General features: G+C 38.9%; 1 protein-coding gene across 1 annotated transcript in view; it reads right to left on the bottom strand.

The window, feature by feature from the left end:
* The window catches only part of GRIP1 (glutamate receptor interacting protein 1), a 323,990-nt gene that overhangs the window by 64,016 nt on the left and 241,328 nt on the right, over positions 1 to 18,646 (bottom strand). Inside the window, exons 4-7 of the mRNA XM_062016662.1 lie at positions 18,297 to 18,442; positions 14,833 to 14,916; positions 13,881 to 13,956; positions 12,404 to 12,549 (exon numbers count right to left, since the gene is read on the bottom strand). Coding sequence (XP_061872646.1) covers positions 12,404 to 12,549; positions 13,881 to 13,956; positions 14,833 to 14,916; positions 18,297 to 18,442 — 452 coding nt within the window. The remainder of the gene's footprint in view (positions 1 to 12,403; positions 12,550 to 13,880; positions 13,957 to 14,832; positions 14,917 to 18,296; positions 18,443 to 18,646) is intronic.

The following is an 18,646-nucleotide window of genomic DNA, read 5'->3' as shown; positions in this document are numbered from 1 at the left end:
GCGGTTTGCTGAAGTCTCAAAAAACCCCACTCCTCCTGCAAAGGGGATCGCAAAGAAGCACAGAAAGGACACATCCTTTGTTCTTTGGCTTCTCCTTCGCAGCTGTTTTCTAGTTTGAACATAGCAGCTGATGCTTCTCTCAAATTCCACATCCAGCTAAAGAATGGCAGAACCCACTGAGATAGACCAGCAGCACCAATGAACCACCATGATTTATAACATCAAGTGCTAATGTTTTACATCTGTTATGTGAAAGTCTAAAAGGAAATAAAACGAAATGCATGATGGCTGTTCATCTAACTGTTTCTCTGGCATGCTTGAGGGTGGAGACTTTTGCCGTGATCTAGATCCAAACTGGGATGACCTATAAAACTTGTCACAAAACCAGTTAATTTCATGCATGTACACCCTGTCCCCATCTTAGCAAAGGTGCAAAGAGAAAATGAGTTCTCTTTTCTTCAATAGGTAGGAGAGGTCTGCATGGTAACTGGGTGCAATTAAACACTGTAAACAGCACTGTTGTTAAATAATCTGCACCACAGTTATGTCCTTGTAATATGAGTCTTTCCTACATTTCAGACTTGATCTGGCTGTAGAATCCTTCCAGTAGATGCTCTTATGCTGACAATTAAATAAAACATTGATTTAGCAGTTAAACCAGAAGACACATACAATGTCAGAAGACATTTTTGTTGGTATAAACTGGGTGTCCATTTGGTGAGAACCAAGGAGGGCAAAGAAGCACAGCCCTGCTGTTTAATTCCCTATGAGCAAAGCTCTTCAAACATAGGACAAGCTCAATTTTTCTCCTTTGGGTCCTATTTTAAATCCAAGCTGGAATAAATGAGAGTCTTCCTATTGAGTCAAATAGACTTGGACCAGGCCTTAGTTAACTTCTTGAAAGGTATCTGACAGCTGACCTAGGGATCAATAGTTGTTCTTCTCATCTTAAACACTTCAGGTGACAGCACACTGCAGCACTGCTGTGGCTAAACTACTAAATTCTGTGGAGAGAATCACCTAGCAGAGTATATTAAACAAAGAAGATAAAACTATTCATTTTGCTAAAAATGTAATTTCAGGGTATTTAATACCTGAATTAAGCATTTATTTTAAAATCAGGAAGTTAAATTTGAATAACAACAGCTAGTTATAACTTGCTGATGGCTTTTCTGAGCCAAAAAATGGCAGGAGGGATTGCAGGGGATGTTTCTTTTAGATTTTCCTTACAGCTATGGGGGATGTTGCACCAAAATCATATGGATGACAGAGGGGAAACCACAGGCTGAGTTTGTCTGCAGTCCAGGGAGGGTGGTTTCTTTCCTTTTTGTTTTTTCTCTTTCCTTCTTTAAGCTGGTTGAATCTCTTAGATTTCACTTAAGAACCCATGCAAGATGACATGGATCAGCAATAGCTTTTGGATATACAATAAAGGATAAAGAAAAACCCGACTAGGAGTTTTTAAAGAAAGTGTTGAGGGACTTCCTAAGTAACATAAAACAAGTCCCAAAGCTCTGCCTCAAGGTGTACATGTTACCATCTTCTCAAGTACATAACCTTTGGATTATCTGGCAGAACAAAAAAAAAAGTGAAACTAACCCTGCAATTCAGAGGCAGTATGGGTTATAGATGCTTATGTGTAATACAGTAGGAAACCTTACCCTAGAAAGACCTCCTCATTAGCATGCCCCATCTCTGTTCTCCCCTTGTCTGCCTCTCTTCTCCCCAGAGTCTCATTGCCTGTGACGCCCTATAGCTGTTTTCATCTATGGGCAAAGCCCTACTGTGCTTCCAATTTAATGCTGGTAATGTGAGGGTCTGGGTCACCACATGACTTTTCTTCTAAGAAAGAGTGCATTTATACTGGTGTGAGTTCTGCATGTAAAAATGCCATTTTATCAGCCAGGGAAGGAGAAGAAGGAAGAAACCTCCACCTGCCACAGCTTTACCTGTAACCTTGGGAAGCTGTCATATCCTTCATTACTCATCTCTTCGGGAGGGCTCAGCACTCTTTTTTTTGGTTGCAGTGAGCCAGGACTTTTCTTCTAGTATCAGAATTGCAATTAAAGATGAAACTGGTGAACAGTCTAGATAAGTACTCTTCACAAAATCATCTCTTCTCCTCCAGGAAGAAAACAGGTAAGATTTAAATGAAACCTGCAGTCGGTACTTGCCTTCAGTTTATTTCAAATACATGTTCAGTCATCACAGAAGCATCATTTTGTTAGCATCCTCCAGCATCTACACTGAACATGGGCAATCAATAATAACTTTTAGAATATTCCAGCCAGTTTCCTTACAAATGAAAATCATGAGACTCACAGAAGGTCAAAAGCCACTAATGTGAGTCACCAGTGAACTGATTAAAAAAGAAAAATCCAGTGATTTTTTTTTTGTCACAACATAGACAAACACACAGAGCCATTTTTATCAATATTATTTCCGCAAACCACTCTGATAAATACTGAGTTCATAGGCTATAAAGCGATCCCTTTAAATGAACAAAGCGTGGTAACCATGCATTTGGGAAACAAGATGCAATGGCAAGTTTTTATGAGAGTTTGAAATTACGGTAGAGGAATGTGTTTTGAATAGCAAATGAACAGACAACATAACATTTCACTCATTGCACAGTTGAGCACCATCATCAGAAGTACAGTTCTGTGTAACAAGATCATGTTGTAAGATGTGGCACTGGTGCAATTGTCTTTGAGTAACTATGCTGATTTCAAGATAAACTCGTTCAGCTTAGATGTTGGGGTTTTTTTCCCCCCTACCTACATTTCCAGCTCACAGGCTTCAGTACTGTCTTCTCTGAGCAGTATTGTGCTGAATACTACATGGTGCAGTCTCAGGGGATCTGCTTCAGATCTCAATCACCCCGGTTTTGCTGAGACAGATCGTATTTAGGCAAAAGCCCTAAAAATATTCACACTTCCTTTTTCAGTGTAAATGTCATGTAAAATAATGAATGAATCATGAACCTTAGTGTAAAGGGGTGAAAATCTGCCTACTGCATCCCAATTTAACCTCTCAGTTTATGCCCAGTATAGGTGTTCTGGGAAATGTTCTGAGGGATTCTGGTGTTTTCTTGCCTCACATTAACCTGTCAGGCACAGTTTGGCTATGTCACACCAACAAAAACAGGATGGAGCAGTTCGGTTCTGGATTTTTTAAACACCTCTCTTAAGGAAAGGCTTGGGAAACAGTGTTTTCCTCTCCTTGAAACAGAAGCAGGAATGGAGCCTTTGGTGCTGCTGCTGCTGTTATTTCCTTAGAGACGACCCCTTTTAGAGACAACTTCTGGGGTTAGAGCACAAGCTTTCTCTAATAGGAAGAAAATAAAATCTGTCCCTCATTCCTCAGTCTCTTGGATGACTGCAGTGCCACTGAACCAAACCCAAGGCTGTTTTTTTTAAATTGGGTTTTTTTCTGATTACAGAGCTTCTCTTGCATTGAACTGCATGCCACACACTGAGATCCTTTAATCTCCACAAAGATTAATTATCATCCTCTTTGTAAAACTTTCACACCTTCACTCTGAATTTAAGTACTCCAGCTACCTGCTCAAACCAGCACAAATCAGGATACTTCATTATCCTTGTTACTCTGTTGTTGACGAGCTTGCTAAAGAAACAGATAAGCCAACTTAAGTGAAAGAGTCTTCACTAACTTCCAACTGACCCCAGGTATGAGCATATATCAGGAATGGCAATTCTCTTTCCCTGCATTTCATGGCACACCTGAATAGCCCTCATGCAAAGTGGAAAGATTTGATCAATCCTTTCCCCCCACCTTTTACTAAATATATATGAGGTTTAGCTCCTTCCCTCCACTTGCCTAGAGACTGGATGGTGAATAGGAAAGGTCATTACAGCAATCTCCTCTTTTCATGATTTGTTTTTAAATACTAAATGAAAGAACCACAGTAGAGTATTTTTACTAGGCAGAAGGATCCAAACCCTTGAACTGCACCTAGGAAAATCATATCATGTGCTTTGTGAGGAGATAGGAGGATAGATTAGGAAGGTTCTACTTCAATGAATGCACATACATGAGACATTTCAGACTTATTTTTTTGAATTGTAATCTATTTAGACTAACTGCATACAAGTAGAGGTTTCACTTTTTTGACAAGTCTTTGAAGACAAATTTGTCCTTTACTCTCAGTACCCACTAAGTAAAATACAGAATATTTTAATATATGAGGTAGAATTTAGAAGATAACCACTCCCCCATCCTTTCGTGAGTATTTACAACAATTAAATTGTACTTTCAGGTTTCTGGTGCAGGGACATCTCGTTTCACCTTTTCAGTTTTTCCTCTCATACAAATTGATGTTTATTAAGCTGCTTTTAATGAGGCCATTGTTTCAAAAGCACTAGAGAGAAATGTTAATTGGACCTGTTAGAGTAATTTGTAACTTTTATGGTTCAGCTAAACTCCTGTTCAGGGATGATCAAGAAGTTTGTAAAGAAAGAAATATCTGTAAGGTTTACGAAATCCTTGTAAAACATGGCAACTCTTCCCTTCTGGAATAATTTACTAGCAACATGGCTATCAAACTGTAACAACAAATCATAAGCAAGCTGAAAGAAAGTAAAAAAAAAAAATCTATAGGGTAAATATACTTGAGAATCATAGACTTTTCTCATTAAAACATCTTGATTTTAATTGCTTACAGCTTAGAACTTGGCCACAGTTCAAACATTTGGTGTGATTTTCTTCTCAGGATGGTAACCTCTATCTCAGGCTGTATGGTTTTTTTTTCTTCCCTTAGTTATTTCAGCTGAAACAGATCAACTGTGTCTGAAAGCGTCATTAGGGAAAATCATACTGGTTTGCCCACACAGAGAATATACTGTAGACTTTATATTGAAAATTCATGTTTTCTGTGTCTCTTCATTACCTGACAGATCTGGCACAGAGAATCAAGAAAAAAGCCAAGAGGAGGGGAGAGTGAGGCTATTTAGGCAGGAAGGGGAGGAACTGAGATGAGAAGGTGATTGATCTGAAAAGATGCTGCAGTAAAGAAACTTGGGAATGGTTTGCTAAGAGAGAAAGACATGAGAAAGGTCTAAAGAAGGACAGGCATGAAAACTGCAAAAGGCCTTTATGAAGGGAAATCATCAGTGTGAGAGAAATGCGCTGGAAAATCACCTAAACCTTATTTGGCAAAAGACAGAAGAAAAAACTGGGCTGTAAGGAGAGGGAATAGCATGTTGAGGATTTAGGACCTTCTAGAAAAGAAGACTTAAACTAGGTTAAGTAAGGAAAAGGAAAATCAAGCAGCTGCTAGGAAAAAAAAGTCAGCCATGCAGCTAAGAAATAAGCTAAGAACCAATAAAAGAGGAAAAAAGCATCATACTTGCATGAAACAGAATGGAAGGAACATGGGATCCTGAACCTTTACAGTTCTCCACTGGTCACATATGTTTCTCAGATCTTTCCTGGTGCCCAGGAAGCACATATGTCCTATGACGGACAGCTAGTCTGACAACTCAGTACTCACTCTTTTGAGGAACTATTTGTATACAAACATAATGTCAGAAACAAAGTTTTTCCCACAGAGAAACCTAGGTAATGGTTTAAAGAATAATAGGTAATACAGAAACCTGTCAACAATGTTAAGAATGTAAGCTCACACAAATATTGGGAAATGTCAAATTGACAGATGCTTATATAACACTGTGATACTAGTAATTTGATAGAAAAATACTAATATTCTTAGAAGGTCCCAGTCTACATGTCATTGCTACTCAGCAGTCCTCATAGTGAAACAAGTGTTCTACCCAAAAGACAAAGCACTTTAAGTTTTGAGAGAGCATGCAGTGAATGAGTCAGGTGGCAGGTGTGTAAGGCACAAAGACTGAACTGGAAGAAAGAGAAGAAGGTCATGTAACATGAAGGAGACACCCGAGGGCTGCTTTGAAGTAACAAGATTCTCTTTCTGTCACGATTTCTGTAAAGGCTGAATAGGACATGTAAACTGTATTGGTCATGAACTGCAAGCATTTTCTTGTTTCACTATCAGCAATCTGCAGCAATATCTCTTGATCACACGTACTGATTAATCAAGAACCAGAATCTGTCAGCCCAAAATGCTGCATTTTTTTTTTAAACTATAACACCTGTTTTCCTTAGGTTTTCATGTCACCCATTTACCTCAAGAAGTCTTAAAAAAGTATTCTCCTCCATTTAAATCAGGTCAATAGAGTCTATTAAAGCAGGTATGCAAGCATTAACTGGTGCCTGCCTGATAGATAGCAGCTCCCTATAGATGCATGATGAGACTCTGTGAAGTCAGCATGTCATATTTAGTAGAGATGAAGGGTTAAAAGGAATAACTCCCACTTGCTATTGCAAAAAACCAGTCCTGAATGCTCAATAGCAGAAAAAAAGTCACAAGCCTCAGACCTCTCTGAAGGAAAAAGCTTCAAGGTGCCAGGGATAAGTCACATTCTAAACTACATCTTTCAGTAGACGAACTCCTAACAAACTAGCACTACACAGACAGAACTTAATTATTGTATACATCCACACCTGACTGCCAGTTCATCCTAAAGTCCCTGATGCAGGCACCTGGGCATTGACAGCAAAAAGCACAATACAGTGTGTTTGATAAGGAAGGAATCAGTACCATAAGATGAGAGACTAACGTGCCACAGCATGTAGATTTAAATATCTGTGTGGTTCGCACAGTGTGAACATGAACACTGGCCTCCATGACAGACAAAAATATCTCCCGTTATACGTAGTGACACATCTGTGAGTGGTTATTTCTGGAACTGCTGGATATGTCTATGTCATCTTCTACCTTTAAGAAAAAAACAACACATTTGGAGTGACCTTGGCTAAGGTTTTATCCTTGAGATCTGCATATTGCCTGAAGCACTCAAACTGTGGCAGGATTAGGGCCTCAGGAAAAAAAATACCAGAAAATTAATAACTTTGCAGTCAGACAAGGATCTGGGCAGTGCCTTCCGTAAGCCTATGGTCACATACTGAAGACAGAAAGAAAATACAAAATGAATAGCTGCATAAAAATGCTGTTCTCTCTCCTCTGGGTCTTATTACTGTATCGCATGCACACCTAGCTAGATGGAGGTTGAGCAGACAATCTCAATCCTGAAATCTAACTGGTATGCTCAGCTTTTTTACTTCAACCATTGTCTTCTAGAATAATTTGTGTATGTGCTTGTGTAGCAGTATTTAGAGTAATGCTTCAACTCTAATCTGCTATCATGACCTTTGTTTTGCATATGAATTTTCATTCAATCTGTCTCTGAAGCAACACAAGAGAAGAAACATTCTTTAAAGGTTTAAGTAACTAATTCATATTTAGAATTTCAAGGGATCTAGGTCTGTTGCTCTGTGACAGCCGGGAGGCCTATAGTTGCAGGCAAATGCTAGAGTATGCTGCCTATCTGTTCTGTCAAAGGCTTTAAGAGAAAAAGGAAATGTTAATTTTAAGTTTGGAAAAAAAACAGAAAGAAAAAGGAATCCTATAGGCTTCCTGACTTTCCTTCAACTTTCAAGGTCTTGCAATATCTATAAGTTTATGAGGATCTTGAGTCTGCCCTTGGAATATCAGTGCTCCCGTTCTTTGGAAAATATAGGTCTTATAGGTCTCCACAGCTCTGGATACCCTTGAGTGATACCACTTTATGAAACCTAAGGGGTGCCCATAAGTCCTTTTTTCTCGTAGATTTCTTGTCTTGCACAAATTACTCAAAGTCTACATTGGATCACGGATTACCTTACCTGATGGTTGAACTGTACAAGCTTTCGCTCCCTAGTGCTCTTCTTATCAGGCAGAAGGGTGAGGACGGATTTATTAAAATATACTTTCATAAAATTGTTATTGCCTTTTGAGTTGGACTTCTTTGTTTTTTTTTTAATGGGTGAACTTAAAGAGGCAAAAGGCTTAGGCAGTGCTTGTTAAACTGCTGTCAGATTTACTAACAAATTATTGCACAAATAATTCCCATTCTACAAAGTTATATCAGTGGTAAAGGTAGAGTTCAGAAAATTGAAGATGACCCTCTAGCCAAAGCTGATGAGTGACTGTGGGAGCTTGGGACTAAAATCCAAACTGAGCATCTCTGCTTTGCAGAGAATAATTACAGAGTGCCACATTCCAGCAAATCTGTTCTGGCTCAAATAAATGCCAGAATTGTTAAAGAGGCCAGAGAAACATATGGAATTTGGATTAATGTTATGTTACTTCATTCCTCGAGATCACAGGCGTCTATGGCTTGAGCTAAGAAACACTTAGTGAAAAGAAAGATTTTTTTGTCTCTCAGATGCAAATAGCTAACAAAAGCCTACTTTTATGCCAGAGTTCTGTCAATAGCTAATGGTTTTAAGACAGTACCCTTGATTTAAAGGTTACCCCAGCAAGAACATACAAGATTTAAAAAGTGGACCGCTCAGTAGCAGCAATTTATGAACCTAGAGCTACATAAAAATGTTATGGGCCAGAATTTAAACTCAAGGTAGCCATTACCTTTGAACTTCTCCGAGTGCTTCCTTTCACAGTAAATAAGGAAGACTGCCAAGCAGATGCAACCCCAATTACAGAGGCAACAGAGAACCCAGCAACATCATGGCAGATTTTGGAAAACCTGAAAGGAAATTGCATCTGCTCTACTTCCAAATAAATGTAGTGATAAACTTCTATTTCTTGTTTTAGACATGGGCAGTGTGAATCTGCTGTTTGCAGCTTGTTATTAGCATTGCATTCTAACTTTCACTGTAATGGAGGATGCTTGGCCTACAGCTTTCAAGTTATGAGCAGCTCATTAGGACACCTCACCCAGCCCATAACCTCTGCCAAAAAGTGAGAACTTCAGACTTCCCAACCTAAGTTCATAACTTGGAATTAATACTTGCTCTTTGGTTGCCACAGGAAAAAACTCAGGCTGCAAAATTATTTTGGGAGTGGCAGCAAGTCATTGCCAACCACCACTACTCCTTCCCCTTCACATCATGAAAGACACAGGTTTAGTCATAAGGCACAGAGAGTGCCACGATATTCAGACCTCTGCTAACACTGGATGAAAACAGGTGATCCATATGACCATAAAGGTTAGACATTTCAGGTGCAAAGATTACAAAGAAAAGTGATAAAGCCCCAAAAGTTTATGTTACTTCAACACAGTTGAATGTAGGGCAAGTCACCATATCCACCTCCTCTGGAAACACTGAAGCACATCATTATTAAAGCCGCACAAAATCGAAAAATGCAAGTAATCTCCCCTAACATCAACAAGGAGTATAAGCAACTATACTGGTTTGGGAAACAGAAAAACATATGGAATGCTGATACCTCCACAACTTCCAATGTAACTTTTATCAGGTTATAAAATACTTTCTCAGAAATTACGTTTTCCTATATTCCTCAGGGATTATCTTGGTATTTCAAAACTCCTGTAGTTTCAAAGTCTCTTTGAAGCTATACAGCAGTACATTGCACACACCAACCTGGAAACATTTTCTGCAGGAAAGAAAAAAAGAGACCCAGCAAGCTAACAATATCTCTTCCAAGAAGCTAAATCGACAAGTTTATTGCCCAGGACATAGTTGAGCAGGATACTTCAGGATGTATTTAAGCAAGCACAAATGTAACCCCTGAGATTTCAATGGGACTAGCCATATCTCCTACGTTATATACACAGTTACCCTGCACAGAACCCCTTGATACCTTTTTTACTCCACTTTGTTTAGGTTCCAGAACCAATAAAATGTACAAGCTTCCCAGGTGACCTCTTGAAGACTTCAGGTGAAGGAACTAAACTCCAAGAAATATAGCATCTCTAAAACAGCTTATGCTTACAGGAGTACAAAAAGGCAGTTTTACACAACAGGAATGTAGCTGAAAAATAGTTCAGGATAATTTTCTTCATCTAGTGTAACCTTTTGGAATTAAGTTCCAATTTCATGCTATCAGAACATATTTTATGGCTCTTTCCAGTTCTGGCCACATGGAACGCAACTTTATGGGATATAACCATCTGCTAACAGAAGAGAAGATATTAAAGCAAGTCATTGTACAATTATATTTCTGGGAGTAACATATTATACTCAAAGTTTATAGCAGAAGGGCCCTACAGAATGCCCTAGACTTTGATATAACTTGAACTGTTGACTTCTCTTAGCAGACTAACCTACTAAACTAGTTTCAAGCATCAGTTACTGACAAGCCACTTTACCCAATGCTCTTCCTCTTGTTTTAGTCTGTTTTCATATTCACATCAATCCTGAGGTGGCATTAAAAGTAACTTGTCTTTTGGGTAAGCTGAGTCAGGAATCAGAGTAATTTCTGTAATTCCTAAATTTCTGCTCATATCCTCCCTTCCATATTACTCCCACCTTTAAGTTCACCGATCTTGAGCAGAAGTGAGTTAAGATTCAAATCCACACTGTATTCCTAGGCCAGGAATTAATGGATTAGGAGGAGTGATGTTTTTTAACCTTTGTGCCAAGATCATAATATAACTGCAAAAAGCAAAGTAAGCTTCCCAACAGAATTTTTCACACCACTGCCAGAAAACTATGCAGAGTGTAGAAATTTGAAAAAAATGAACACCTACTGGAGACTACATAAAATCTAACAAAAATCCCAATGCATTAGAAAGAGAGCCAACTGGATCCCTCCTTTTTTCTTGCAGACACTGCAGGACCACCAACCCATACATTTCCCAGTGTCTGACTCCCTTTTCCTTCCTTTTTTCTGACTCCACAAGCCTCAGATTCTTCTACTTCCCTAAGTTTACATAAGGTAACACATTCATTTCCAGGGAAGCAGGAACAATAAATCCAGATTTGTTACTGAGATCAAAAGGGAGAAAGCAGAGCTTATTCGGAGAGAATGACATGAAGAGAACAACTGGAAGGTACTGCCTGTACAATTATAAGCCTGCAATTTCCAAGTAAGTTCTGTATCTTCCTGCACCGTGTTCTACCCAGATAACACTGAAAACAGGATTTTTGCCTTGAACAACCTGCAATTTAGAGCACAACAGTGCTTCTCATCATGTGGTCCTCTCCTCAAACAAACCTGCAAAGATTTCTAAAAGATGCTCAGTGAAATTGAGGCTGATTCCCTCCCCGGGAAGAGAATGGGGATGGGAGTTTTCTCTGAAATGAAAGCCTGGTTGGGAGCTTCATCTGTCTAAACCCAGGGGTTCTTTTTGCAATGAGATCTTGCTCTTGGAGAAAGTGCAGTAAAATGAGTGTGGTTTTAACTGTAATGATAGATAGAGTTTGGTCATCCATCACCTTCTAAAGAAAAAGAAATCAATAAAAACACCTAAATCCTAGTTCTCTTCAGGTTACAAGATCATCTGCCTTTCCATTGTCCATATGAGAGGTTCTTGCCCAGATGCTGACCTGTCTCCACCTTTCTGAATGTGAAACTTGCATGTCTGTCCAGCAGGCTTGCCAGATACCATGAAATCCACTCTTGATAGTTAAGTAAACAAAGACAGAATATATAGGTATAATAATAATAACATCCCCCGAACTGTGTCTCTGAGAAGAACAAAGAGGGCTGTTCCAGAATAAACAAATATCTGACATCATTCTTCTAAGCATTAATCTTTCCAAGGCTTTGAAGTTTGACAGTGCTATTTGACAAATTCCTATGAGACTGCTTTACTGCAAGGCTAGAAATTTACCATGGAACTTGAGGAGGAAAAGAAGAGAAAGGTCTCCAAACAGAGAAGTATTTTAGTCTGAGTGGTGAGTATTTCTGTTTCTTGCAGCCATGAATTTTCTGTATCTTGCAAAAAATGGAGGGGATATGACACCTTCCAAAACAAACTGAAATAACTCAATCCCAAATCTGTTGTGAAAAATCATCTGCTCTCCTTGACTTTCCAAAAAACATCCTGTATCTTCAGTCAGTTCAATCAAATTTCAAATAAAACATAAGCTCATTTTTCAAACCATGGTTTGAAAACCACCTGTGCGGTTTTAAACAAATTTTCTCTTTCCCATTCTTTTCTATGTGGCAGTTTTGTGACTTTTTAATAATGTCTTGGCCACCTAGCAGCACTGGCAAAAGAATTTCTGTAAGAGCAAGTAACCCCTCTTTCATGTGACAAAGAAATGCTTACACTTCATTAACCTTTATTGCAAACTAGTCACTGGAAAAGTTACTTTGCTAGAATCCACACTGTGGTTTCATGCTACAAACCATGAAATGTCAGAATGCTGAATTACAGTAAAATACTGCTCACCTCCTTATGAACCCAAGATTAATGACACGGTGCAGAAGGGAATAGCAGCGCTGCTAGGAGTGTAACAGGTCACAATCACTTCTAAAATAGCTCATCGAGAACAGGCAGCAAAACATCACAGATGCTTCCCAGAACTAAAGCCCCACTCCTCAACCTACCCATCACTGAGACATCGTATTCAACCAGCAGAGTTGCCTCCTGTCCGCATTGTTTGAGAATACTCATGGCTTCGGCATGTGTTGTTCCGAGCAGTCGGATCCCATCGACACTCAGTAACCTGTCCCCAGGTTTGATTGTGCCCTCTCTGAAGGGAGATTAAAGGAATGATCTTTATTAACGTAAGATAAATTGATTTGGAGATAATACCACTTTTATGCAGAGTGATTCTCCCTCACCCTCTCTGACATCCATCCCTCTTGCCTTAACACTTAACATTTACTTTGACGGTGAGAACATTCAGAGGGCGCAGTGGAAAGGAAATAGCTTTAATTGGAAAGTCAGCGACTGGAAAATGGCTTAACACATAGCTAAATAATCAAGTCATGTTAAACCGCAACTAACGATAGCTTCTGCTTCAACATATGCTTTCTGCCTTGTCCACACAAGTCCTCTTTTACATGTACATAAACACGTCCTCTCCTGATATTTTTTTTTAAATAAACACACGATGCAAACACTTGGGAAACAGAAAAATCTGAATGTCCATTTAGTGGTTATCTTAAACAAAATCTCTTCCTTGCACAATTCCATTTTTCTTTTATAGTCCAATTACTTTTAGGTAGGAAGAAATGTATTCAGAATTATAACAGAAAATGAAGAACTAACATCGTCAGCTCAAGACTGGGGAGAAAAACAAAGAAGCAAGAGGGATGATGTTGGGAAGAAACAGAAGGACAAAAGGCAAACATTCTCCTGAAATGTTTGCTTCTCAATTAATGCTTCCAAGGTCAAAAATGTCAACAGAAGCTACAGGAAACCGCCTGCTTGCTTTAAGGAAAATGCCCTTCAAGTTTCTTCAATGGTTTAGGGACACAAGTGCCATTTTTGAAAATATAATTTGTACATATTAATAAAGTGAATACTCTTTCTTTATATAAAAAGAAGATGGTATTATATACAAATATGTTAATTGGGCCAAAACTTAAATTTGTACTCAGAAGTTGTCCAGGTGAAGTTATGTGCATGCAGATATGCACAAACATCTTAAAAGAGTAATACAACACCATCCAAACACATGACAGTATTTTTCTGAAGTGCAAGAAAAAAATATAGTGTCATTAAAGAGTACAAAAAGCGTAATTAAGAGCCACACCAGTTGTCTGAAGGCTGTAAAAAAATGTGCTCTGCCCTGCTGCAGGCATTTGTTTTAATTATTTTAGGTTGATTTTTGAAAGTGTTTAATGGCAAAGTCTTGAAGTATGCAACACACTAAATTAAAGTTCATATACATGCCATGATGTGCCAAGTCTGTTGTTGCCTATTACACTTATCATGATAATTAAATGCATAAACAATGCATTTCAAAGGAACAGGTTTCAATATATCTGCTTCATTCCAAATCCTAACTTCTGTCCCAAATAATTCACCTTTCTCCATTTCTCTTTCACATGCAGTTCAGAGAAAGATGAATTGTACCTGTCAGCAGGCCCTCCAGGTCTAACACATGTTATTACAACAGGACGAGATTTATTTCTGTCATCGTGTGCTCCACCTAGAAAGGGGAAAGGGAGAGAAAGCACACCTTCATTTTATGCTTTTCATGAAATCCCATTTACAAAAGGCAACCCTTAATCTTACAGCATGCACACTTACAGACGGGCTAAAAACATCAAAAAACGGCCAAGCCCTTAATATGAACCTCCACTGAATTCTATCTTAAATAAAACTGACCAACTGTATGGTGTAGATGATGCTTTATTAAGGATTTCTACCAAGTGATTCTTCATAAAATCTTTTCTTAGAACCTCTACTCTGCAAGTCTGATCTGAACCTCTACTCTGCAAGTTAAGTGAAAACTTAACTGTTCTGGAATGTTTGTTACACAGGGAAAAAACTCATCTGTGCTACGCGTTCACTCAGAATGATGAGTGACCACTAAAGAAATAAGATACTATTTTTTTTTTTAAAAGGTTTCCCTGAAGAAATTAATAATGTATCATTAGGGGATATTATTTAACAGTTGCATGTTTTCTTCTAAGTCAGTGATAATACTTTTGTTGTATGATTTGAACTATCGGCATGATTAATCAGATTTCACACCTAATTTATACAAATACTACATGTGAATCTTTTCTAAGAACTACAGTCTTCCTGCTGATTTCAATGGTAGCAGGATCTGGGCTTATGTGAGACGAAGTTTGTCATGTTCTTGGCGCAGCTGATAGGTTTTTTTCTTCTATAAACGAAAATTAGAGTGGATCGTAAAAGCTGTAAATAAACGTATGGAAAAAGTAATACATAAATCACAGAGATTTTTTTACAACTGTAAGCCATAAATCTCAAAATTATCTCTTAATGTCATAAAAGCATCACTCTTTCTTTCCCCCAATTTAGAAAAGACGGATAGTTCAAATTAACGACAACTCACCTCTTATTACAAATCCAAAAGTGTTCCCCTCTTTGTGTAAAGTAACTTCCACTGTTCTAAAAATGAGACCTGATCCTTGTACAGCTAAAAGAAAAAAAAATTCCAAAACTTAATTATTATTATTTTCCTAATTATATACACAGATTTGCACTGTTTCCAATTTAAGCTAGCTATTGTGTTTCTGGTCATACAATTGGAAAGAATCCACTACAGAATAATCAGATTCAAGCTCCATAATTAAATACAACTCATCATCTTTTTTGAGATAATTTTGGGACAGATAATTTGCAGATTACCAATGGTTCAGAAAAAGAACCACAGATGTGGGTGTCAGGAGGATGGGGCATCCCTTTTTTCTATTGTAGCTCGTGACAGGATAAGGAGTAATGGGATGAAGATGGAACACAAAAAGTCCCATTTAAACGTAAGAATAAACTATTTTACTCTGAGGGTGACAGAGCACTGGAACAGGCTGCCCAGAGGGGTTGTGGAGTCACCTTCCTTGGAGGTCTTCAAGACCTGTCTGGACATGTTCCTACGCAACCTGATCTAGGTGAACCTGCTTCTGCAGGGGTGTTGGACTAGATGATCTCTAAAGGTCCCTTCCAACCCTACCATTCTATGATTCTATGATATATGTTATTTTAGTCCTTTTTCAAAATGTAACATGCTCCCTCATCATTGGTGAGTAAAAATATCTTTGACTTCTAGTCAAGTCAGTATTTTCTCTGTAATCACTAGAGAAGTAGTGCACAGCTGGATTAGGAGGTAAGAAGCCTAATGCACAGACCAACACATTTGGGTGTGATAATCCACTTTAAAGAATTTGAAACCACTGCTGTTAAGAGACCAGCAGACATATTACTGTTAGCTTTTGCAGGAAAAACTTTGGCAGGGTAAGAACTCCCTTTTCCAAAGGGAAAAGGACGCTGGGCAAAATCACACACACATACAATTCCCAGCTTCTAGTAAGATATTGCAAAATAGCACAACACACATAAAGGTTAAAAAGATATAAACCCTCTATAAAATAAATGTCCTGTGAGCAGCAGTAGAACTAAGGAAAACTTATGTCCTTTAGTGCTTCTGCCTGCATTAATCAGAGTTTCCTCATCCCCTGTTAGGATACCTTGAGGGAACAACGGACAACATAGGCTACACATCTGAGGAGGTGTGTGCTGCCAGTCATAAAAGGCCCCAGGAAGAAGTGGTGCTCCCTCAGTGCTGCATGCCCCTCTCTGAGGACCTCCCTGCTTGGGGACTCACTCAATTTCCATGAAATGTACTGTAATGGATTTTCAATCCCTATTAAAAAAAAATTACTGCAAAGAACCAGAAGAACCACCCAGTGAAATCACATAAACTTCATTTCCTCCTAAGGAAACAGGTGAAAATTGGCCCTCCAAAGCATTGCTCTGTACTGCTGGAATTCCTGCTACCAGACTGTGTTACTGAAGTCCCTATGATTGCTTCCTTTTCAGCTAGAAACACTTTACTGACCGAATAGGACTGAATTACAGGTAGAAGACAATTCTTGCCTTCATTCCTATAAACAGAAAGTGGCTTAGTGTGCAGCTCAAGTTGAAACCACACTTGCTAATTTGCTTGGCATGGCCTGTAATCCTCACTGAGGACAGGCAAAATTTGTAGTTCAGCAGCAAGGAATGGCATGCAACATCTTCCACTTGGGCAACAACCATCCAGGTGGCTTTCCTTACACCCCAGCCTCAGCCTGGTAGAGAAAAGAAGTCCTTAACCTTTCGAAACAACAATAAAAGACAGATGTGAAGCAGGCATGACTCACATCGCATGTTGAAAATGTTGGAGTGGCTCGTGCTGAAAATAGCAGCTGGATGTTCCTGCAGTGAACACTGCTAAACAGGGAAGGAAGCACTAGGGAGAGTGGGATTACTGGTGCTCAGCCAGACTTAATCCATCACTGTTAAAAGCACTGACATTTCCCCACTCCGAAACCATGACAGTCCTCTCTCTGAGGGGGCAACCATCAGAAGAGGAGCAGAATTTCATTACATATGGGGCAAGGAAGGAGGTGCCAGGACTTTACTACATGACCTACTGTAAAACTTCTGCATTTAATGAAGGCACTGTCTCTAGCTTGTTCACTAGAAGTTAATGGGAACAAGTAGCCTGTTAATTATCTCCCACTTTATTAGCTATGCTTGTATGAAGGGGTCAGAAATTCCAAGGACTTGAAGTAATCATTGCAGCTGTAATTTAGCATGTCAAAATCCCGTTTCAGTAGACAAGACTGGCACATATATCAAAAGCCAGTGAAATGGAAAGAAGTCCACTTGAACAAGTAGAAAACAATGCTCATAAAACAATCACATCTCCAGCAAAATAATTCTGAACTCATCTGACTTCATTAGCTCAAATACTGTATTTTTGAACATGAGGTACCCTTACCACAAGCGAACGCTCATCAACAGAGAACATTCAGAACATATTAAGGTGGTTGTCAGGCCATGAAAGCAACCAAATATGTAATTAGACTAACTCTCCAGCTGCTAGAAAGCAGCAGGGAGTTCATCCTCTTCTAGGCACCAAAGAGAGTGATGGATTTTTTAGCTTCTATTGTAATGAAAGTATTTCTTTAAGGAGAAAAGACCTTCCTAGCTGGCTCTGCAGTTTTCTTCTGGCCAAGTACCATCAAATAATACCTTCTTCCCTCTATCAAGCAGCATGAAGAGCATACACGCTTTAGAAATCCCCAAGTTTCCAACTCACCGTTACTCTAACTTTCACTTCATACCTGCTAGCCTCAATTCCCACTGATTTTCTCCTACAGACACATGGTCACAGACATAAGGACAAAAAGAAAGATGAAAGGAGAGGTGAAGACAATGTTCAGTATCAGTCTGACTTAGGTGTCAGCATAAACTCATATTTTGAAGACAATTGTGCTCAGTGAAAAGCCCTTGTTTCAGTCACACAATTCTTGCAGGTTTATGTATTCCAATAGACTACTTTACTGGGTCTTCTGCTCTAGAAATGAGATGTTGCCTCAAAGTGATGTGAGAAAAGGCTGGAAAAGTCCCTAAGTATGTTGTTTATCTGGGAGAGAAAGAAGGTGCTGCAAGTGGACAGAAGAAAGGAAAAGGCAGAGGCAGAACTCTCGGATATTCATTGGTCTTACCTCACAAGAACTTAGTATAACAAGAAGGATTCTCCTGCCCTGGAATCTATTTAATCTAATTCCCAGTATGCAAAATGGTAAACAAAAAAATAGTAGAAGTTGACAACTTGGCTCTGCTCTGAGAACATCCTCCTGTACTGACAGTTCTTTCATACTGCTTGCACGCTCTGCAATAAACTGGGGGAAATCCTCAAAAAACAAGAAAACAACCACTATAAAAAGTGAAGATCACCAGCCATGCCCATCTCACTGCTGACAACACAACTGCTCTACTGAATAGGTTTCAGTTTGCTTTTCTATTACTTACAGACTGGAGGCAGCTCATACTCCACTTCCAAAACAACTCTCTCGCCAACGTTCTTGAGCAGGCTGATGATCTCATCATGGCGAAATTTGGTCAGGTTGATTCCGTTCACAGATTTGATGTAGTCACCCACATCCAACTGGTCACTCCTGGGAAAAAGCACATACTCCTTTTGTTACAGACAAATCTTCCTGTCTGAACTAACTAAATCCTTTAAGTTACTCAATAGTGGTAGTAAGAAATATATTTTCCATTCATCTAGATGAAACTAGCAGAAAACAGAAAATGGCATTTTAAGATCTTAATCTAGTCTATCTTGTTAAATATTAAAAGAACATTGTTGAGTTATTAAT

Source organism: Colius striatus, chromosome 1 (genome assembly GCF_028858725.1).
Source record: "Colius striatus isolate bColStr4 chromosome 1, bColStr4.1.hap1, whole genome shotgun sequence".
NCBI classification, from domain to species: Eukaryota; Metazoa; Chordata; class Aves; order Coliiformes; family Coliidae; genus Colius; species Colius striatus.
This window is presented reverse-complemented; position numbering and strand designations above follow the sequence as displayed.